General features: G+C 41.6%; 1 protein-coding gene, 1 non-coding gene and 1 pseudogene across 2 annotated transcripts; all 3 read left to right on the plus strand.

Moving 5' to 3' along the window:
* The first annotated feature begins 4,663 nt into the window (after positions 1 to 4,663).
* trnak-uuu (transfer RNA lysine (anticodon UUU)) lies at positions 4,664 to 4,736 on the plus strand. Its single transcript has one exon. It is a non-coding gene; the product is annotated as a tRNA-Lys (tRNA).
* Positions 4,737 to 6,079: 1,343 nt separating this feature from the next.
* Positions 6,080 to 9,130, plus strand: LOC133003626 (uncharacterized; annotated as a pseudogene).
* Positions 9,131 to 11,088: 1,958 nt separating this feature from the next.
* LOC133002857 (solute carrier family 25 member 36-A-like) lies at positions 11,089 to 21,858 on the plus strand. Its single transcript, XM_061072438.1, has 7 exons — positions 11,089 to 11,500; positions 13,308 to 13,472; positions 13,955 to 14,032; positions 15,547 to 15,647; positions 17,991 to 18,057; positions 18,573 to 18,862; positions 18,952 to 21,858. Exons 1-7 carry the CDS (start codon positions 11,460 to 11,462, stop codon positions 19,143 to 19,145), a joined length of 936 nt encoding a protein of 311 aa, XP_060928421.1. The 5' UTR covers positions 11,089 to 11,459; the 3' UTR covers positions 19,146 to 21,858.
* Positions 21,859 to 24,432: the final 2,574 nt, after the last annotated feature.

Consider the following 24,432-nt stretch of genomic DNA (forward strand, 5'->3'; position numbering starts at 1 on the left):
CATTATGTTCCCCAGCTAGTTGTTTTCTTTTCAGAGCTTTTTCCCTGAAAAGTTCTGATAATTTTTTATGTTCGGAGACGTTATTTTCTATGTTGGACAAATGTACAACTTTGCCTGTTTCCCAGTTCTTTCTGCTGAGCTAAGCTTAGTGACTGTTGCTTTTTTTATTACCGTACAGGCCATTGATAGATGGACTACATGATTGCTCTCCAAAAGTAAAACCAAACATTACCACCCGGTGGCTGGCTGCAGAAACCCTAACCGGTAAGTTTGTGGGACATAATCCAAACTAAAAAGTCAACGAACACGTCAAATCAATTATTCCCAAAGATTATTTCTGTAATTTAAGAAAGTTGTTATCACACCGATTTATGTGATACTGTTTATTTTTCAGTAAGCTTGGTTTTAACTCAATATTTGATGCAATAAATACAGACATGATTGACAGCTGAGACTGACTCACGATTGGTCAAGTGCGTTTATCAGTCGTACCTTGCTATAGTGGCTCTGTCTCCCATTTGATAGATACATGTAGAGAGCTAGAGTAAGTAAGGAGACCCACCATCCATCTTTATATACGGTATATGGTACAGACATAAGTATTGTATATATCAAGCTCTCTGCATGAAAGCAATAGAGTATATTGTATTGCCTACATGCGCTTTTGTCCACATCTCTGCATATGGTCAATGAATCGACTAAAACTAACAAGAACAGGGTACTTCACCAGCCTTCAGAAACTGCAGTTAATTATTGCAGCTCAGTGACTTACATGCTTTTATGCTTCATGTTTTTTTCAATACAGGTGGGATGTCACTCAGATTATCATATGATTATCATATATTTGCAAAGACTTCAACACAGTCTCCTGCTGCGTCTGCATCAGCGGTAGGTTCCTCGGCCAAACTTGACCAAGTTTGACATTGTTGATAATTGAATCTAGGCCTCCCAGATGAAGCTGGGCCTTCAGTAGATCATTGTCTGTGGCTTCCTCACTCCTCTGCTGCAGTAATATCCGAAGGTATGGCAGTCATATGAGCCGAGCTGCTGAACTTGCAACCACAGTGAACCACTTAAGGTGGCCTTTTCCCTTCTCACATAGTCATGGGACCGGGATGACGAGGGAGGATGTGGGTGATGTGGGTGATTTGGGATGGATGTGTGTCCTTGAGTGTGTGTGTTTATGTTGCCATGTGAAAACCTGAAACTGATGATTAAAAAATGTGCTTTTAATATGTCTGTGTGTAAAACCAAAGTTTGTCCTGTATAAAGCCATCTGTGTAAGTAAATTCAACCTTATTCTAAAAGCTTTGTTGATATAATTTTCAGGGAATTCAAATTACGCTTGGCAGCCAGTTGTGTATATGTGAACATCATGAGGTACTGAGTAACAGTCTGCTGTGAGTGCATGTCTGGCAGCTGCCCTGATTCTGATCTCAAATAATGATGAACGTTATCTCTCATGCAAACAGTGATGATTATGTAACAAAAAATTTGCACTCATCTTGTCTTTCACAGTGTTTTAATAACAGTGTGTATTGATAAAGACACTGACGATCTGTACTTTTACTATTTTTCTCTTATTACTTCTCAATATTACAATAAAGTTGATTAAAGGTCTTTAACTTTTTAACACCACCCCCTGAAGGGTTATGACCAATACCTGATAAACTGATGACATTTCCATCAACATCTACTGTGCCGTTTGTTAAGAGTGGTGGACATGGGAAACATTGTACTCACTAGTCGTCAACACATTAGCATGCCTCATTAGCCTTTGTGAGTGTGTTAGCATAGTGATGTTTGCATTTAGATAAAAGCACTGTATTCCCACTAACCTGTATCATCTCAGCGAGGGTACTTTATTAATATGAGTGTCTAATTTCTAACTTTTATATCCATATAACATGTTATTAACCTAGCTGTCAATGAACATTGTACACTATGTTAGCTTCATGTGAACAGATAAGTGGGTCATAAAATGGTGCATTTGCAAAAAATATTGTTTTAGCTACTGAAGACATTTATTTCATAAACTTAGTAGTGAATATGGACTAGCTTTGGTGGACAGTAACAACATTTAAAATTCTACATTTACAATAAATACAATATGTGTGATCATTTTTAGGAGTGTTACATTATACTACTTAGTTTAAACAGAGATGATGTACAATTGACTGTGTTGATGACGTTTTTTAAACTGCTATCAGTAGTCATACAAATAAAGAAGGTATAAGCTGCTGCAATTGATTTATTTCATTGATGCGAAAAGGGAAAAATAAAATTTTGACCCATAATAAAAAAATATATATTACATCAGCTTTGAGGTACAAATAGTTTGCTCTGCAACCTCTCTTACTCTATTATTTATTTACTGCACTATTTACCAATATTGAAAATGACCACAGAGACAGCATGTTGGAGCTAAAGGAGTTCAGAGTTCAATGTGAGCAGAGAGGGAAAGCTTGTCCTGAGTGGGTGCTGTCACGATGCCAGGGTGCACGATAAGCCTGGGGGCCTGTCAGCTCCATTGTCAACTGTGTTACAGACATAAACCCAATGCCTGGTAAATAGTTAAAGTTTAACTGGTATTTTCCTGATGGATTTTCCTAACTGGTGAACATCAAGAAGTATCAATTTGTATTCTCCCAAAACACTTTCCCAAGATTAAAGAATGCTAAATAATGACTTTTACAGGCATGGGCCTACCTGGAAATTAGTCAATGTTTTATTTTTATTGACAGAGTAAAAAGTTTGGTAGCCCAACAATCATTAATCATGGTGTTGTGTTGACCTAGTTTCAAATGAGTAATGGAATAGTCGTTCTTCACCATTTTTAACAATAACAAAAACAAAAAAATAAATCACATATTATGTCTATTGAAATGTGTGTTTTTCCATAAATGTGATCTTGTGGGTCTTTTCACATACATACTGTATTCATCCATGCTTAACATGATAGAAGGTGTTTCCTGGCTACAGGTATATAAATGAATCTCCTAATAAGGGGACTGTGACAAACAAGAAACTTGCCAGGTATTTGGTCACATTGAGGGATTCCCCATATCAGAGGCAGTGCTCGGACTCAGGGGCCAGAAAAGGGCCACATTTTACAGAGGAGGGTGAAGTATTTGTCCAACACCCCTGAATAATTCCTTACTCATAAAAGTCATAATTTGTCACCTGTTTGTTAGCTATAGTTTTGAGTAAAGACACACATTTAGGTGTATTTTTTTTCTGGTAAGTTTGGTTTTAATTTGTTATTTGAATCTATACAAACAGGATGAAATGTAATGATTGACAGCAGAGAACTTCATAACACAGGAGTTGTCAGATAAAGTTTGCTAACAATAGTTAACATGAACCACCATAATTTACTGTTTACCTCTGTTGCTGTAGTAGCAAAATAACAACAGTGATTTGTCTTTTTTGTTTTGTCATTAACACCACTATATTTGCAAAAAGAATATATTATTATTTGTTCTTTCAGTAGTGACCTATTTGTTGCAAGTGTTTGTTGGCTATGATGTTTAGAATTTCCATTCTTAAAAAAGCAATCAACAAACCTTGCCGGATAAGTCTTGCATGATTGCTGACTGGCCAAAGGCCAACTTTGACTAAATTTTAGTCAACCCAGAGCCCCTGAACAAATGTTTGCTCTCAAAGGTCAAACTCACTTTTTATTTAACTATTTCCAGACAGACCTGACACAGAGATGTTGGCCTCTGCCTCTCCACCAAAAGCAAACAGACCAAAATTACTATTCCTTTACAAACACACACAGAACATGTACTCAGAGTTCATGATACCCTTTATCTCACAATTTACTTTTTCAAGTGATCAAAAGTCCGTGCCTGGCTTATCTTTACCGTGCAGTCACAGCTATGTGTTGCTGTAATGCTTCACAGTGGGCGTGCTTGCTTCTAATGCTTGCACATTTATATTACTACAACATTTAAGTGAAAAACTTATTGAAATCATGAGTATATTACAATAGTACATTGGAAATTAAAACAAACAGTACAGAGTGTATTGGTGAAAAATTAAAGCTAGAGGAAGCATTGAGATTGGACATCAATGTTTGTGCAGGTGAAGTTAAGGGCGCACAGAGTGTCGGGGTTCAGAAGGAGAAAGAGTCTTTTATAAGACGCAGATGGTAAATCTGCGCATGCTGAAGAAAAACAGCTACATTTCCCCATATTTAGCTCAGAAATATTTTCTCAGAAGTGGTGCATATTTTTTTGCCAGATTTACAGTAATGATAATGATCTTTGTCATATTTACTTCTCTCGTCAAAATATATTTAAGATAACGTCAAAACTAAGTATTACATTTAAACCTAAACGATCTCACTTAATCTCAAAAAACTAGAAATTATGACAGTTAACTTCAAGTATTTCACTCAAAGTATTTTAGGAAAAGTATTTTAGACAAAGTCTATCTTTTTGCTGCACAGTCAGACAGTCACATGATTACATGGCACATGATTGAGCGACACAGCTGCTCCCTCTTCCACTACGTTCCATGAGGAAGTAGCAGCTAGTGACTTAACATTCGTACATTGACTTTAAGAATCACAAGCGATACACGTTTTAACATGATTATCGATACATATAGTATCGTTTTATTTCAAAATTCTTGTCCACTGGTACATGCTTTCAGAGCCCGGATAGCTCAGTCGGTAGAGCATCAGACTTTTAATCTGAGGGTCCAGGGTTCAAGTCCCTGTTCGGGCGGTAGTATTTTTAAAGTTTTCAATATCAGGAAGTCTCTTGTTTATCTCTCGGATTTTTCTCAAAGACAATAGTGACCTTTTTCGTCACAGCCAATCAGGGAGCTAAATGCCCATTTTTGGTTGAGTCGGCAAATCACGTCTCAGCTTTATCATTTCTGATCAACCAATCAGTAAGTCCCTTCTCCATCTTTGACGTGACGTCACCGTCACTGGGAGCTAATCACCATGGCCCGTCTAGAACAGTCAGCGCATTGCGTGAAAAAATAAGTATACTTAATCATTTGAACCTGTCTTAGCTCCAATTTTACATAGAGTGTGAATATAGTTTTTCCTATTGATTTTTTTTTTTTTATCATAACGTTACTGTAGAGCCTCATTCAACTTCCAGCACAGAATAAGATCATTTTAATGTTAGAGCCTATTCTTAGAGCAGTGCTGCTGGAGCTGACAGTCCCGTGGGAAGATCGCTTGGAAGAAGCCTTTGAGAGGAAGCTCTCCAAGTACGCAGGACTGGTCAGTGACTGCCAGCAGGCTGGCTGGAGAGCAAGGTGTTTCCCTGTGGAGGTTGGATGCAGAGGATTTGCAGCCCGTTCCTTGGCCAGAGCCTTCAGTAGTTTAGGCATCGAGGGTGAGAGAAAGAGGAGAGCCATCCGCAGTACCACCGATGCGCTCAAAAGAGGGGAGTCATGGTAGCTAGCTAGTCATCTGGACACAAGCTGGGGTCTGATCAGCCCGGGCTGGGTCACCTGGAGGAGGGCGTATGATGTTGAAAGACCCGAAACGTGCAATGATTCCAGGAACATCACTGAAGATGTGTCCAGATTAGGCATCAGTAGATGTATGTACACAGTGAATACCCTGAGTAATCAGTGACAGCCAGGAAAGACTGGATGACAACCATGAAGAGTGTGGTGACTACTGGAGAGGCAGTGACAGCCCGGAGAGACGGCAACCGGGGCAGAACGGGTCAGCAACCCAATCTGCTTCCTCTGAGAGGAGGAACCCAACCAAGCTACGATGAACTTAATGGAAAAATACCCCCAGGGGTGCCCGAGAGGGGGGGAGGATGAGCCTAGTCGGACGGATACAACGGTAACAGACCCAGGCAACGGACAAACGACTATGAGCAAGCAGTGTACATGCGGTAAAATCTGCAAGAACATCCATGGCTTAAAGATCCACCGAGCGAGGATGAAGTGCCGGTTGGGAGCAGAAGCAACACAACGCACAGGTGTTACACCTGGTGAGACGCAGGAGGGGCCAGGCCCGGAGTCAGCCCACAGTGCCCAGAACCTCCAAGTGTTGCAAACTAATCCCTCAAGCATCAAGTCTGACAGGAGGCGGATCAAATGGCCTGCAGCTAGCATGACCTCACTCTGGAAACAGTTCGATGGCGATGTCGACCAACTTCTGGAGGCAATGGCGAAAGGAGAGGCCGACAGGAAGCTACGAGCTATGACTACAATCATTGTCAGCATCGCAGCTGAGCGGTTTGGCGAGGAGGAGAAGAAAAGCTCCGGATCATCTTACTCAAAGAATCAAAGTTCTGTAAGGATCCACAACATCAGGCAGGAGATGAAAGCGCTCAAATCCCAGTACATGGCGGCAGGACAAGAGGAACGCATTGGCCTGGCCCAGCTAATGTGCATCCTTCGAAAAAACATCAGAGTTCTCTGCCGGGCTGAGTGGCATCGGAGGCGGCGGCGCGAGAGGGCACGTAAACGTGCTGCTTTCATCGCTAACCCCTTCAAGTTCACTAAGGACTTGCTGGGGCAGAAGCGCAGTGGCAAACTGGCCTCCTCGCAGGAAGACATAGACCAACATCTGAAGCAGACGTACAGCGACCCAGTAAGAGAGCAGGAGTTGGGAGAGTGTAACAACCTCATAGAACCCCCTGAACCAGAAGTGCAGTTTGACATGTCGGAGCTGCAGCTAAAGGAAGTCAGGGAGGTTGTCTGCAAAGCTAGGGCAAGCTCTGCACCAGGACCGAGTGGCACTTCATACAAAGTGTACAAGAACTGTCCCAAACTCCTGCTGCGTCTGTGGAAAATCCTGCGAGTCTTCTGGAGAAGAGGGAGGATCCCTGAACAATGGAGAGTGGCTGAAGGGGTATGGATCCCGAAGGAGGAAAACTCCACTCAGCTGGACCAGTTCCGCATCATCTCCCTGCTGTGTGTTGAGGCAAAGATTTTCTTCAGTGCTGTTTCCAAACGGCTGTGTACCTACCTGGCAAAGAACACCTACATCGATACATCTGTCCAGAAAGGCGGCATTCCAGGAATGTCAGGATGTGTGGAGCATACTGGTGTGGTGACACAGCTCATTCGGGAGGCCAGAGAGAACAAGGGCAACCTGTCAGTGTTGTGGCTTGACCTGGCAAATGCATTCGGTTCCATTCCACACAAGCTGGTTCAGCTCACCTTGAGAAAACATCATGTACCCAGCAGGTGTAGAGACCTCATCGCTGATTATTACAGCAATTTCAGGATGAGGGTCTCTTCAGGAGCAATAACATCCAGTTGGCACAAGGTGGAGATCGGTATCATCACAGGGTGTACTATCTCTGTGACATTGTTCTCCCTAGCCATGAACATGCTCACTAAGTCTGCTGAGCCAGAGTGCAGAGGGCCCCGCACGAATTCCGGACAACGGCAACCACCCATCAGGGCATTCATGGATGACCTCACAGTCATGACAGAATCAGTCCCAGGCTGCCGGTGGATTCTGAAGGGACTTGAAAAGCTGGTGGAGTGGGCCCGGATGCGTTTCAAACCCGCCAAATCCAGATCAATGGTGCTGAGGAAAGGGAAGGTGGAGGACAAGTTCCGGTTTAACATCACAGGCACAGCCATTCCAACTATCACAGAGAAGCCAGTCAAGAGCTTGGGCAAGGTTTTTGACTGCTCTCTGAGAGACACAACATCTATCCAGTCGACCTGCACTGAGTTGGATGGCTGGCTGAAATCCGTGGACAAGTCAGGCCTACCTGGGAAGTTTAAAGCCTGGGTCTACCAACATGGCATTCTTCCCAGGATCCTGTGGCCCCTCCTTGTCTATGCGGTCCCTATCTCAACAGTTGAGACCTTGGAGAGGAAAGTCAGCAAACACCTCCGGAGATGGCTTGGAGCCTGAGCAGCATTGCACTCTACGGGAACACCAACAAACTGCGACTGCCTTTCAAATCCTTGGAGGAGGAATTCAAGGTAACTAGAGCCAGAGAAGTGGTTCAGTACAGGGATTCAAGTGATCCGAAGGTGGCTAAAGCAGGGATCCAAGTGAGGACTGGCAGGAAATGGAGGGCAGAGGATGCGGTTCAAGAGGCAGATGCAAGGCTGCGTCACAGGAGCCTGGTGGGAGTGGTCACACGAAGTCGAGCAGGGCTAGGATCCTTTCCAACTCCCCAAATGAACACCAGGGGGAAGGAAAGGCGACGACTTGTTCAGGAGGAGGTGAGAGCAGCAGTGGAGGAGACGAGAACCTGCAAGGCAGTGGGAATGAAGCAACAGGGAGCTTGGACGAGGTGGGAGAATGCGGTTGAAAGGAAAGTGACCTGGGCTGAGCTTTGGAAAGCCGAGCCTCACCGCATCAAATTCCTCATCCAGGCAGTGCATGACGTGCTTCCAAGCCTGTCAAATCTGCACATATGGGGCATAGCAGAGACACCAGCATGCCCACTGTATTCCAAGCGAGGAACCCTGGAACACATCCTCAGTTGCTGTACAAGGGCACTTGGAGATGGTCGGTACAGGTGGAGGCATGACCAAGTCCTCAAGAGCATTGCTGAAGCCATCAGCGCAGGACTGGCGTGGGCAAAGCAATTCCGACCCTCCAAGATAACCATCGCCTTTGTCAGAGCTGGGGACAAGCCAACTCCTGCCAGAAGAACATCATCTGCAGGCATCCTGACGTCTGCAAGAGACTGGCAGTTGTTGGTGGACCTTGAACATCAGCTGAAGTTCCCCAGCCATATTGCAGTCACCACCCTGCGACCAGACATTGTCCTTGTGTCTGAATCCACCAAGCAAGCAGTGCTGCTGGAGCTGACAGTCCCGTGGGATGATCGCTTGGAAGAAGCCTTTGAGAGGAAGCTCTCCAAGTACGCAGGACTGGTCAGTGACTGCCAGCAGGCTGGCTGGAGAGCAAGGTGTTTCCCTGTGGAGGTTGGATGTAGAGGATTTGCAGCCTGTTCCTTGGCCAGAGCCTTCAGTAGTTTAGGCATCGAGGGTAAGAGAAAGAGGAGAGCCATCCGCAGTACCACCGATGCGGCAGAGAGAGCCTCAAGATGGCTGTGGCTCAAAAGAGGGGAGCCATGGAGTCATGGTAGCTAGCTAGTCATCTGGACACAAGCTGGGGTCTGATCAGCCCCGGCTGGGTCACCTGGAGGAGGGCGTATGATGTTGAAAGACCCGAAACGTGCAATGATTCCAGGAACATCACTGAAGATGTGTCCAGATTAGGCATCAGTAGATGTATGTACACAGTTATGCACTATATTGTGCCACAGAATATGAGATTCGTGTTGTGTTCAGGTTCTGCACTTGTCGGGACACAAGGCTTCATTTGTGCATGTTTATCAAGTACACAGTCCAAGTATACAGTCAGTGGTGTTCGTTACTGTACTTAAGTAGATTTTTTCACATATCTGTACTTTACTTAAGTATTTATTTTACTGACGACTTTTTACTTTTACTCGCTACATTGAACGTAACAATTTCTGTACAATCTGACAACTGACAAAAGTAAATGGAGACAATTCCCCCCATCAAGAGAATGGCCGAAGTCAATATATGGACATATTGTCCTTTAAATGCCAATCTGCCACTTGACCAGTGGTCTCGAAGAGATGTGGAAGAAGAGGGAGGAAAAAAATATTGATGTCATTCTTTGAATATATGTTATGTTTGTTATATTTTATCCTTGCTGTAATAGTTTGTTGCTTACATTTTTGTTCTGTTTAATTTGATCAGTATACAAGCTATGTTTTATCTTGGTAAGTTTGTTGAGATTAGTTTTTTCATGTGTTTTGTACAGGAGCATTTCTTTCATTCTTTGTATTTAATTTATTTACTACCTCCACCAAGGAGGTTCTGTTTTTGTTTGGTTAGTGTATACAGTGTCTGTCTGTATAAGTGTGAGACATAATTAAAGATAACAGTATACTTTGTAATAAATTTGCGCTATATTTCTACATCAGTATTTTAACTGTTTTCTACCAAAATATCCGTAAAAAATCTAGTGAAGCTAATTTTAGCTTTTTACAAACGGAGTATGTAAAGGAATGGAACACTATTGCAAAACAGTTCTAGTAGACAATTTAATTGTTGCAGTCTTGTCTATACAATTTATTACACATTTTGTATATAAATATTGCTTTAAAATTATTAAATTTATTCAATGAGAAAAGAACAGTCTAGTCAAACATTTGCGTTTAGGTGTAACTAGTTATTGTTATATGTTATACATTGCTATATTAATAAGATTTATTCATATTTCCTTAATAGTGTTGGGCATTAATTAGTGTGGTACGACATACAAGGGATATTCTCCATGTTGTCCTATGTTCTAAAATGGGACACTATTTAGTTTAAAAAAGCATAGAGGTAATGATATTTGATCTACTGAGTGGCCCACATGGCTTTCATGGTGCTGCCATACAAGCCGGTCGCCAGTCAGATTTACCTTTAGCCTCAGCGTACCCTCAAGCCCGGCCTGTATCGTTGATTGATTACACTAACATCCACTGGTGGCAACTAATAACTGATAACACCTCATGGTAGTTGGTATCTTAAAATTATTAATCACATCTCTGTTTAAGCACCAAAAACGAAATGTGCTCCATGGCATTCTCAATGGGACACTATCCCTGCTGCATGAAATATTCGTTGATATTTGAAAGATTCATAATACTAGCAAACATTTTTGGTTAACAGAGACATGTCGACCTTTGGATTCCCAGCGGCTTATAACATACTCCAGAAAATTTTTGGTTATACTATACTTGGCCATACTACTCAAAATAATACAATAAAAACGGCATCCTGTAACATCTGCTGGATCAGTTTCAAATCTCTTCCTTATTTAACTTTCACTCCTATCTCCATCTTCATTTGTCTCCTTCCCCACAGTCTGACGTTCCAGCTTCAGGGGAAACTAACTCTCCTCCCTCCCGCCCTCTCCTGAGAGACGAGCTCTGCCCTTCAGAATAAAAGCGCTATCACGTGAACGAGTAGTGGCAGGGCGGGCCTACAGGGCGCCTCAGCCAATCAGCGCCTGTGTTTTGCGGGTTCCCATTCGATGATAAACAGTGGGACCTGGCGCACGGTCAACGTCAGTTAGTCAAGGTGCGTCAACGTGAGCGAGGCCGAGTCGTGTGTTCTGCGGTCGGTGTCATTCCAGCACCACTGGACCTATTCCCCCCCACCGAGGACCCGCACGCTGTGGTGAAGCCCTTTCCCGTCTCACAAGAGTGGAAACGCCGCAGCCCCGTCGCTCTCACATCGACCTTTACCAGCGGAAACCCGTTAGCTCAGCAGCTAACAGCTAGCTCAGTTAGCAGTTACATAGCGACGTTTCTTCCCATGCAGCTGACCTCCACCACAGCACAGCTGAGTACCATTCGCTTGCTAGGTTGGGGGTCGTCACTCCCCCCCCCGCTGTTTTCCCACGTCCGCCCCCGTCGTCCCCTGTGTGGTGTCCCGTGGACTGCTCTCGAATATGATCCACAATGAGTCAACGAGATACTTTAGTTCATCTGTTTGCTGGAGGGTGAGTACATGTTCCCGTGTCATATTGACCAGACGTCGCTAGCTAGCTCCACACACTCGGGGCTAACTGGGGTTACTAGCCGGTGTAGGTCCACGCAACACTGGGGTGCTTGTGTTGCTGTGTTGACGACGGTTAGTGGAACAATGTGTTAGCATGGAGACCCTTGTTAGCACCCGTGTGTCAGGTGTCAGGTCAGCTAGCGTGTCGGGCTTGCGCATGTGTTCCCATAGTTGAGCTCAATGTCATACGCTGCAATGACATTTCAATGTTTGAATGCTAATCTCTTCATGCGTGGGTGATCTGTTCTCGTCCTTAGTTTTCGTAGTAGATTAATCAATGTTACATAAAACGCAGAACATGAGGGTGTGCTTGAAAGGACGCCGCTGTTAAATAACGTGAGTGTAACCTACTCTCCGTGTCACGAGTGCATCCAAACAAATGTGAGCAAGCTGCCACCAAAGGTCACTGAGAGAACAGGGTTTCAAACACACAGACAACACGCGTGTGTCTGATGCAACATGTAAACACTGGGTGCACAGAGGAACGCAGTCTGCCCATATCTCTCGTCTGCTCAGTATGATAATGGCACGACTTGTGGCCCAGTCTGATTTGACTGATGGGACTGTTGTTATTCTTTATAGACACACCCCCTGTGAAAGTGAGTGGAACAACATACTGGTGTTGCATTAGATCAATATTAAAATAGATTTTGTAGCATTACTCCATCTTGCCATTTCTTGGCAGATTATCCAAGAAATGTATTGAGTGATTGATTTTAGCGCATTTGATTCCTGTCAGGATAAATAAGCTCTTTATAACGTTTCCAAAGCAGTGACTCATGCTGTCCGCATGGAGCCTTTATTGTTTTATTGCACAATTACACTCATTACAAATTACAGCAAAACAAAGTACACTTATAGTTTTATTAGCCTTAATCAGGATATGGGTTTATTGCAATGCATCTTAACACATACAAGCAATTTGCAGTATGTTTATGCATAAGCAGGTAGTGGCCATGGAAAGTTAAAATGTCACAGTCCCAGACAACTGCAGTCAGGAAAAACATTTTCTTGTTGCAGGAAGTTTTGGTCCCATTATGAACATGATATGCATATGTACTTATTCAAGATATTCATATAAGTGCATAGTAAAGCACACTCTCCAAGATGATAAGCTAATTTCTGCTTAATCATAGAGCATATATTCAGTTTTAAGCACAGGTGACCTGAAATACCTGAGGTGGTCATAAAGTGACACCCTGGGTGTAGCTGTGTTTCTGCAGGCCGTCACGTAATACATGTCTAAAGATCTTGGCTCACAGTTTGCGAGTCTGTAAGTGTTAAAACATGTAAATGATTTATTTTACTATTCACAACTTGTCAAAGGGCTGGTTTTTATAAATGTGGGAAACAAGACGAGAAACCAATTTGAACGCTTTGCTTGATCAAAAGACAGAAACTGTTTTAAGGTGTTGTCTTGGCCCTATTTGAATATTCCTTGTATGAAAATATAAACATCTGTGATTCCGGAATGTGGCGTGGTGGTACAGAACAGAAGGTGGCTGTCTTCCCCAAGAAACACAAAGCATTCCTGACTGGCTCTCTGTGTTCCCACACAGTTTTTTCCTGTCTACATGCCTGGGAGATTCAGAATTCCATTAATCACACCATTGGCTGATGTATTTAAGGATGAAAACAACACTGTGATGAATCGGAGTGTTTTTGCCATCTAAGCATGCTTGGTATCAATCTGTTGGAGAATGTTCGCTTTCTCACCTCCACCTTTTCCATCTCTGTGTTTCTGTCAGATGTGGGGGCACGGTAGGAGCCATATTAACGTGTCCACTAGAAGTAGTGAAGACACGTCTGCAGTCATCCGCCATCACCCTCTACGTGTCTGAGGTTCAGCTCAGTACACTCAATGGGGCCAGTGTGGCCCGCATGACCCCTCCAGGGCCCCTGCACTGTCTCAAGTGGGTACTCAACATTTATCTCTGCAGACGAACAACGACTCGCCACAACATTAATACCAGTTGCATATTTTTACACAAGTTTAGAGCATTGGATGTGGGCTTATGTTCCTGTTGAGGGAGGAAGGAGAGGAAAAGGCCAGACAGTCTTAAAAATGGGAAGGAATAATCATGTTGGTTAAATAAATGTGTTCACTAGATTTAATACCAAGTTACACACAACATTCTGATATCATTTTGTGATGAAAAACTGTTGAGGAAAATGTTTTAATTAGACAAAATGGGGCTAACACCAGTAAAGCATGCTTTATTTTGTTGGTAGAATCATGATATTCGAATACATTTTTATTTACATTCAAAGTGTAATGCAACTGGGCCCTCAGCAACACACCTGCTATGTTTGAAGTCGATCAGATGAGTGGTTCCAGGACAGGCAGAGTTGTCCTCGATTTGTTATTTGGATTTATGCTTTTTGTTTGTGTCAGATTGATACTGGAGAAAGAAGGACCTCGCTCTCTCTTCAGGGGCTTGGGGCCAACCTTGGTGGGCGTGGCACCTTCCAGGTAAGATGACTCCTATCAACTTTATCTTGATCATATTCTTAACAATGTGCACCACTTTTGAGTATGACTTCAAAAAGACTGTTAGAGTTGTCATTAATTGACAGTCATTGGATTTCTTTGACCACTTCAAGTAATTGAATTGTCAAAATAATGGTTGAACTAGATGAAAACTATTTAAAAGATTATCAATAATGAATATAGCTGTAAGCTGTTGGATTTCTAGGGTTTTGTCTAAATAACATCACATATTTTTAATATTAATTTGATGCTGATACCTCAACCTCCATTACATACACCAAAACATCACTATGACTACCTCAACACTTATATATATATATATATATCTCAAGCATCTGCGGAGAAGCCATAACGTTTGTTGGCTGCTGATGACATAGTGATGATGTAGCTTCCCCAATAACTAGGGGAAGATTTTCTATCCCTACTCCTTGTGTCTCTGTATGAAGTGGGGCACTACCCAGCAAGGGGACATTCATATCTAGGGGTAGGGCAAAGGGAGAGGAATTTGGACAGGACATTCACTTTTGTTTCTTTTTATCACAGAAGAAAACTTGTTGGCTGTCATGAGAAACTTTTACCCGTCCCTGTCATGGTCTCTAGACGTTTCTGTTCAATTACATTTACCAACACTTATCCCCCTAAAAAATACCTAATGTCTTATTTCACATGAGGGTGATAAATACGCCTTTATGGACTCATTGGTTGTTTTACGGGGAGGAACATTGGTGTTATGTAACCACCACCAATTGTATCTTTGAGGTCGCTTAGTGACAAAGAGGCATTAGGGGTCCATGGCCATTTATGTCCCATTCATCTTCATCAGTTTGTGTGCTGGTGATGTGCTTCCTGGGAAACTTGGCAACAGCCTCAGCTTTTTGAGAACAGTTTTGAGTCCATGTCTGGGAAATACTCTGAGCTGACTACAGCTAGGTAATAAGTTATAACATTCATGATCTTCAATTATCCTTGGTGTCAGTGTTTGGAACAAAGTGGTGGGTAATGGCCGCGGGCTACACTAAATGCTGGAGCAAGCAGGTGCCAGCGCTAGGCATTTGTAGAGTGTTTTCTTGCTATGTGAATGCTGTTGCAGATCAGCGCAAGTGAAGTCAACAAGGCCTCTCTGAACTGTGACATAGATTTAAAGATCAACTCCATTAACACCCTTAAAACACATTTAGCTGGAATTAATATGATTTATGACATTAAACAGTTATATTAAAGCTAGTAGGGGAAAGGTAGAGGCAGCTTATTTTGTGAATTTGATGTGCTTTTATGCTAAATAGCCTTTTGGTCTTATTAGGGTTGTGGGCATTGACTGATTATAAAGGTTAACCTGACAGTTTTATTATTTAATGAAGTGTAATTAATAAGCCACACTCCTACAGGAGCTAATAACGGACTGGGACTCATCAGCCTTACATGAAATAACCAAAAAATATCATTTGAACATGTGTAACATGCACTGACCTTTCTTTTTTTTCTTTTACCTACAACAGAGCAATCTACTTTGCTGCTTACTCTACTGCCAAAGAGAAATTGAACGGTGTGTTTGAACCTGACTCCACACAGGTACACATGGTGTCGGCTGGATCGGCAGGTAACTATACATCTGAGCACCACCATGTAATATTTTTCAATATATTGTAACCTAGTAAACATTTGCAGCGTACTTATGAGAAAAGCTGAGTAAACAGACCTGTTTCAGTGCTGTTAGGTGGTACATGAGGTGGTACATGCAGAAACAGACTTGTGTCATATAGGTGCTGTCTGCATTGGTAATGCCATTGATCCCTCTGTAGAAAGCACGCAGTGATAGAACCAGTTTGTGATATGTTTGATTTGAAGGACTACTCTTTTGGAATACCCCTTACACTCCTGCCATAGGTTAACAGCTTTCCGTCATTTTATTCGTAGGTGCTACAGCAATCTTCAGGTTGTTTAATTAAAACATCTCATGTAACAAGGCCACGTTTAAATTTGACATCATTATTCTCCAAAGTTTTGTATGTCAAGAGTAGGTAATCTGCTCTTGTGTCAATGTGATCCTGCTTGGAGTGTGGGACTATTACAATGTGGGTCAGACAAGCAGCTGCGCGGTAGGTTTGTGTGTATGTATATGTGTGTGTGTGTGTGTATATATATACATAGGTGAGTCTGACAGGTTTATGGTGGTGCCTCTTTTATCTCATCACGACACAGACTTTTCCACAACTCGATCAAGGTCAGCTTCTTCAAAACATTGCTCAGTAATATAATAGTATATTTTATCAAATTCTTTTATCACTACATGTATAATATGAATGTGGACAAACATGAATGTAAATATGGAGCTAGTAAAATCTTACGTAAACAAAAATGTATTTGATACAAGCACAAAACATATATCCCATTTAGACAAAAAATATCACATTACTCACATGACTGTGTTGCGCTGAGGATTTTCTGTATACTGTGTACTGAGTACTGAGTATTCACCCTCCAGGCCACAACAGGCTATTTGCTGTTCTGTATCCAAGTAAAAGAACCAATATATCTATGTAAAAGTACTGTACGTAAGTCACAGCATTAACACATATGTTTCCGCTGTGACTGATATGTTATTTTATACAGCCTGGCCTAGCATCTCTTTCATGTCTTTAACTAATCTATGTGGAAAAATTATGTTCCATGTTCCTGAAGGTTATCTTCGTCTTCAAAGACAAATCACCATCAACTACAGCAGTTTCTTTAAGAAAGTGAAATTTGTGATTTTTAAACAGGGTAAAACAATGATGCATGAAGAAAGCGTAGCAGTGTGGATACAACTTGGTTTCATCTACATCCAGAAAACTCACAAAACGCTCTTCAACTTTCTAGTCAAATCTCTACTGTGTGAACACCTGTTCAGCATTCAGTCCTCGGTGTCCTTCTGACATTGGTTAACTAACCGTGGACCTCCTCTCACCTCCTCTGTGGAGTCTTGTGTTTATTCTGTCAATTACTCCGGCTCATGGACAATTGTGTTCATGTAAGGTGTCAGATTAGTTTAAATATTGATAAAATAACAATATTTGATTTTTTTTTATTCCAACCATACACTAACACTAAAAATACGCCATTTGGCAAATTAGATACATAAACCCAATTACTAAAGTTTTGTTTTTCTTCTCTCTCTCTGCACTGATGCATTAATGTTTAAGCAGAACTCTTCAAGTTTCAACTCCTCAAGACAGGTTTCTCCAAAGGGTCTCATCATTAATCATAGGGGTCAGGAGATGATTTTGATCATCAGTTTTAGCTCCACAGTAGTTTATTATTGTCACTGTATTGCTTATTGTGTTTTTTAGCTGTACTCTTCCCTAATGTCCCTTTTGCTGTCTTGGTAGTGGGTTAAATCCTGGGGGAATGGGTTTAAGTTAAATGGTTACATGCCAGTCATTTCGCTATACACAAGCCTGTGTCTGTTCTAGGCTTTAACTCTACCGTAGCTCTCCTCTTGCAAGGGCGGGAGACCCCCTCACCACCAGGGGTCTCTAGCTGCATCTGTGAGGAGTTACTTGGGTCTGCGTGAGTACTCACCACAGATCTGTGCTTTTTGTTTTCAAAATATCTGCTTGTTCTATCCCTCTCTATGCACTTCTATACTCTTCTGCCTTATCTAGGTCTTTGGATGAGAAAAAGTTTTTAAACTGTTTGATTAAATCATACAATTTTGATGACATTGATTTTATTTTTTTTCCCCCACTAGCACACATAGGTTAATCTGTAGAGGGGCTAGCATTCTCTCTCTCTGAGCTGCCCATGTGACTTTATGTTTTGTTAAAAGACATAAACACATTTAAAGAGAAAATGTATATTATGTAGAGTGTTACTTTGAGTATTTTATTTATGTGGTACAGGCAGTTTAACACATTTCAAGATTTTGCCCAAAATCTAATGCCATTAATCTTGTTTTCACTAGGTTTTACAGCTATCACAGCAACCAATCCAGTATGGTTGATAAAGACCCGCCTACAACTTGATGCGAGGTAAATATGACACTTGAGTTTGTGTGTTACATATTGTACATGTCAGGTTCCATATGGAGGTAATGAAACTCGATCTGGTATAAAATTATGTACTTTCTTTTTTTGTGCGAATTATTTATAAATCAGCAGGATGTTTTAAATGTCTATTTTGTGCTTTTAAAGAGACACACATTTATTTTTATTCCAAATTCTTTATTTTCAAAATCAGCCTGTTTTTAAGATATTTGAGAAAGGTTGTGTTCCATCTACCGCGTGTTTTTTTGCTAACCATAAACCTTATCATACACTTTCCATAGCTTTATATCCTCGATTTGTTGAATTTTAAGTGTCTTTTCAGTCTCCTAATGGTAGAATCTAGAAAGACACAGACAGCTCACCAGTGCTATCAAGCATTTTATCTTTACATGAGTTTTACATGAGACTTTTTCCCTGATATGACGACAGATTTTATAATCGTTGTTGTTGATGGCCTCCTTGTAAGTGGGACATTTCAAAATGTCTCCTTTTGTTCCCAGGAATCGGGGAGAGCGCAAGATGAGTGCGTTTGAGTGTGTGCGGCGAGTCTATCAGACAGACGGCCTGCGAGGCTTCTACAGGGGAATGTCCGCATCCTATGCCGGCATCTCAGAGACTGTGATCCACTTTGTGATTTATGAAAACATCAAACGCCGCCTCTTGGAGGCCAAGGCGACGCAAAACATGGACGAGGAGGAGGAGACATCTAAAGATGTTTCAGACTTTGTGGGAATGATGCTTGCTGCTGCCACCTCTAAGACCTGTGCCACAACTATGGCTTATCCTCATGGTGAGAGTCAGATTAGCAATGAGCTAACAAAGGCTACTTTAGTGCTTCTGTTCCCTATAACCTTTTCCAACTTCTTTTCTCTTCTGCAGAAGTGATCCGGACCAGGCTACGTGAGGAGGGCACCAAGTATCGCTCTTTCTTCCAGACTCTAACGACAGTGCCCAAAGAGGAGGGCTACCGTGCCCTTTACCGCGGCCTCTTGACTCACCTGGTACGACAGATTCCCAACACCGCCATCATGATGTGCACCTACGAGTTGGTGGTCTACCTCCTCAGTGGTTAAACCATCCCCCCACACCTACAGCTTATCAGACAGTATATGTAACCCTGCCCCTGTTCAGAGATGGAGAAAAGAAAACGAGAGAAACTGCACACCAGTTAGCGCAACCACCTCACAAGAAGAGGACGGGGACAGCGCCATGACGACCATCGTCTCAGTGATGCAGCGAGTGGTTTTTAAAAAATAAGTCGGGAGCATTGTTGTATAACCAAAGGGTCTGGCACAAGGAGGAGGATTGAAAAAATACTTGCATCAGTTTTGCAAATAAACGGTTTCCCTATTTTTATTCCATTTTTTTCCCCCTATGCTTACATTTATGTTGCTTGTGTAAGCTCAGACTCAGAGTACTGAAGAAAGCCCCAGTTACATTGTATTCTGCATCGAATGATGAAAGCGAAATACAGTAACTGTAATCCTAAGGAAATAGAGAATGCAAGTTCTCCAGCTTGATCAGATGGTAAAATAACCGTATTTCCTGCATTCCTAGAGGTCCAGAATACAGAGACGCCCAGACTCAAGAGTGAGTTGAAAAGGTTTCAGTAGTAAGTAAGAAAAAGGAGAAATCAGTGCTGTGGCTTGTTGAGGAAACTGAAGAGAAAGGGGTGGCTGAGGGGAGGGAGGTTAATGGGAGATGTGCCTTGTGTGATTACAGGACTTGGACCATGATGCACAGAGGCTGTAGGAGGAGGCGGAGCTCTGGTTGACCTGTTACAGTGGATGTAGAAATGTAGTTGTACACTGGTATTGTGTGATTTCAGGTGACCTTTTACATATCGGGGGTTAAAACTGGTGGTGACATCCTCATGATGCAGGACTTAACATGTGTCTGCTGCTCGTTACACTACATACATGATGGATATCTTATTACAAGTCTCCATAATGACATTGACCTATGAACCTGTACATGTGTGGAAGAAGAGTGACTACACTTGAGTGCACTAAGGTTTGATAGAGGATAGAAAATCCCCAAGCTAAACCAGAAATTAATCCACTGTTCTAACTACTGGAATATCAACACAATACTGATCCATATTGTGAATTTAAAAAAAGAATATAATTAACACATTTAAACTAATTGTAATGTTGATGGATCCAAACAGGAGTGTTTGTTCTTATTGCACTTTTCAATGTCTCTTTTTTTCTTATTCAGTTTAGTTTTCAGGCGAGGACAAATCCAAGAGTTTGTTCTGGAAAATGTGTAGAGCTAAAACCAGCATGTGAAGGAGGTGGCCAGTAATGTTCTTATAAATGCACATTAATTAAACGCAGACCAGTAAAAAAACTAACGAAACAAACTAACTGTTTTCTTGATTCCTTCTTGTTAAGTTGTCATGTAAGGAAACAATCAGTGCATTTCAACTGGTTTAGAAACGCAGAACAGCTTTGATTTTGTTTAATGTATTTGTGGCTGTCCTTCTCATGCAATAGAAAGATGCTTGCGCTCTGCTTATTTTTTCATGTTTCAAACTTACTCATCCGACAGAAGTAGCGATTTGCTGTGACCTCACAGAAGTAACTTTCCTCCAGTAGTCACATCACACGAGGGCCCAGCCTGTTGACGACTTTGTCTAACAAGTAAAAATGGGCCTGGCTTCGCCCCCCGCAGTGTATATGAACTTGGATTAATAACGTATCCTGATACTTTACTGCTTCCTGGGTCAGCGTGCTGGTGTGCAGCAGTAGGTGTATATCCGGTGTATCCTATAGCTCGGCTATGATCACTCTCTCAGTGCCTGTTGTACTTGAGATTGCAGCCCCAGTGCGTCTCCCCAGATGCTTTCCCCCAGTAAAATAACTGGTGTGATCCTCAATGTGAACAGTGAACAGCTTTACAGAACACATGAAGGATGCATTAGATTAGCCTCATTGTACAAATCTAAACAGAGGTGGGTTCATGTTTGCACACAGTGCTGTCAACGCACACTATTGTCTAAGTCAGATGTGGGTCCATCATTGATTCCTTCGCTACTAGTAGTTACTGGACGTTGTGTATCAGGGTGCTGGCAACACTCCTATTGGTTTAAAACCGGACAGATAGTGTGAGTTGATTGTACAAAACGTGATGAAAGGGTCAGTTAACCCAAATAACGACAATAACAAATCATTTTCTCTTATGTTTTAGTCCTGCTGATAGTTTTATATTACTATTTTACAGGTCATGGGATATCTGATATCTGTTCGCTCAGTGAAAGGAACAATTTGAAATTTGTTTGCGGTGCTCACACTGTTAAATGTTCCACTGCTGTTGGACTCAAACCCATTCAGTTGGTATTCCTTATTTGGGTGAACTGACCCTTTTATACTGTACATTTCTATGCATCTCTTTCACTCGTATCAGTGTTGGTTATTTGTCAGCGGATGCATTCTTCCCTGCATTCTACACTTATTCTGTTGCATCCACTCTTTTGCATTGTCTGGTGACTGTGTGTTAGTTTGAGTGTGTGCGTTCACGCTTAAGTGACAATCGCATGTCAATGTCATCCAGCTGTGTAGTTTGTGCAAGAGACCATAGGAGTATGAATGCACTCAGAAGAATAACTGCAAAAGTGTTGTTTTTAGCTCTATAAATAAATTGTTGCCTTTTGTTGCCTTTCCTTTGTTTTGTTATCTCATGTTGTCTTTGATGAGCCGATTGTGAGTGTGGCTCAGTCTATGCATTCTCTCATACCTGTTTTTGTAAAACAAAAAGTCAATAAAATGGAAAGAGTGCAAGTAAGTAAGTGTCCAGGAATGATTGTGTGCCTGACGGTTGTTCTCACAAATCCAAATCATGTTTCTCCAAACAGGGAAAAACCCATTGACAGTTGTTGTTTGTAACACATTTTATGTTGCTTTGACGCACAAGAGTACAAATATCTGACTCAGTAGTGCATAAAGACCCTGTTGGTTCACACTGCTTGTTTCAAACTCTATCTCAGGTGTGGTTGTCAACATATCTGCAGTGTGATCTTAACTTGCAGAGAACATTTTCAACAGGAATCTTTCAAAAATGTTCAGTCATCTGCCACAAACTGGCTACTGGCACACGTGATCAGGCCTGATGGCAATTCAATATTGACTTTTCCTTTTAGCTCTGCCTGGGTCCCATTTCAATGTGGAGCCTGAAGAGAGAGGCACAGTTAAAATGATGGTAAACACCTTGCTTTTCCAGCCCTATCGTTTTCTGCAATACATGCATTATTAACACATTCACAGCAAGAGACTTTATGTTTTCTGACAACAAATAAATAACTGTCATTTGTTATTTGAAAAACTCTCATTCATGAATTTATACAAGGTTATGTGAATATTGGCCCCTAACCTAGCAACACCCTGACTGAAACTGATGAAAAACAACCACAAACAAAAACAACTGCCACCTGTTGCATCTCCAAACATAATTTAATATAATTTTGTCTTGTCACACGCTGTCCCTTTGTTATTGTGTGATTGTCAAGGCCTATTATGTAGTCCATCCATGATGGTAAAAAGCCAGTAATGCTAAAACCATCTGATTCTTGTAGGCGGGGCAGCCTTGTTGCTGAAAATACAGAATCAGTGCTGATGAAGGCAGGCAGAGTGAATCAAAACCAAAAAATATCAGCTGCCAATGTTGCCAGTGGAATGTAGCTGATATAATTAATAAAATGATTAAATGTTGAATGATTCTTTAAAAAAATCAATTAGTACAATGTTAATCCTCAGATTTTGGTACAACATATCACATGTTGTGTAATTTGGTTTTCAGACACAACTCCACAGTTCATACAGAGAGACGATGTAAAGGTACACTCGCTGTATTCTGCTTGGTCAGAGACAAGAATAAAAACACCACGTCAGAGACACAGACAGTGAATTGTGGGCTACAAGAAATATGAGTTTGTTTTGTCACTGAATAAGTCTCAATGAAAAGAATTACATGTATGTTGTTTTACTATATTAACTCAGCTGCTTACATATGTGCCTTGGTGGATAACATTTTGGTGGCAGTGGTTATTCCATTAATGACATTATTAACCTATGACACAACAAATATTGAGGGAGTGATATACTGTAGCCCCCACATCATGGAAGTCTCTCCCATTAATCTTAGACTAATTATTTTTGCTTCTTTTAAATCCCTTCACAAATCTTTTATTTGTGTTAAAGCTTTTACAGAGGGTTGCAGTTGGCTCTTATTTACCCTGACTAGTGTAAATTCATCTACTTTATTGTTCTATTTTCTCTGTTCATGTTCCAATGTTTTATTCTCATAGTTGTAACGTTGTAACATTGTAAATAAAAGTGCTGTATAAATACGGTTTATGGTTATAGGTTTATTAAATGAGGTGTTGAGTGGTTGTTCTCATTGTTTTGATAACTGTAACCATGTCTCAGAAAAAGCAACTGAAAAATTTGTTTGGTGTAAGTACGTTTCGAGCCACCAGGTGGTGGTGTTTACTGAGACTTCCAGTACATCATCAGCTCCGTGGAGCAGACACTGAGAGGTGACAGCCTGCTGCTGCCTGATTGCTCAATCCAAAAGATGGCAAGATGAAAAAAAAACATGTTTAACTTTATTCTGAAGCAGAGACACAACTGTGACAAACAATAATGAGTGTGGCTCCAACAGAGCGATGCCAGGTGAATGATGACAAAGTCTGAGCAGAGAAACACACTTACCTGATTCACAGCTCATTTCCCTGCCTGCACAACAGCATCACATCATCACATTAGCCCCAGCAAGACCGGGCTGACTCACACAACACATGTATTTATTTTCTGTAAGGCTGAAAGGACGGAGGAATGTGTTCAACACAACATACTCGTCGACAATCTGCCACAGAGCGCTGGTGTTCTCCATAATAATACAAAGTGCCTCTGGGTGTTGCTTGTGCTTTGCTAAATTGAGCTTTGGGGACACACTGTGAAACGACAGCAGTGGGGTGTAATGACTGGCACCTTGTTTGCCTCTGAACTGTGGAGGGAGTAGAGTGGAAAGAAAGACAGACTGTTACTGTTTTTTATTTACTTCAGCTCTGATGGACACTTCTGTGTTGTAGTATTTTACTGTTTGTCTGGTTTGATCTAAAATCAAGGAATCTGGGCACTAATCTATGCCATAAAGCAACTTATTGACATTTCTATTACGATTTCAAGACATGAACAATTCATAGTTCACACCCAAATACAACAGGCTTTTTGCTATAAATTTGAAGTCTGTTGACATCGTGAGGATTACTTTAGCTGATCTCAGACGTGCACTGAACTCCGAAGACTCTCTGCATCTTCTCCACGGGAGGTTTATGTGTGGGCCTCCGGATTATCTGCG

Source organism: Limanda limanda, chromosome 6, assembly GCF_963576545.1.
Source record: "Limanda limanda chromosome 6, fLimLim1.1, whole genome shotgun sequence".
NCBI classification, from domain to species: domain Eukaryota; kingdom Metazoa; phylum Chordata; class Actinopteri; order Pleuronectiformes; family Pleuronectidae; genus Limanda; species Limanda limanda.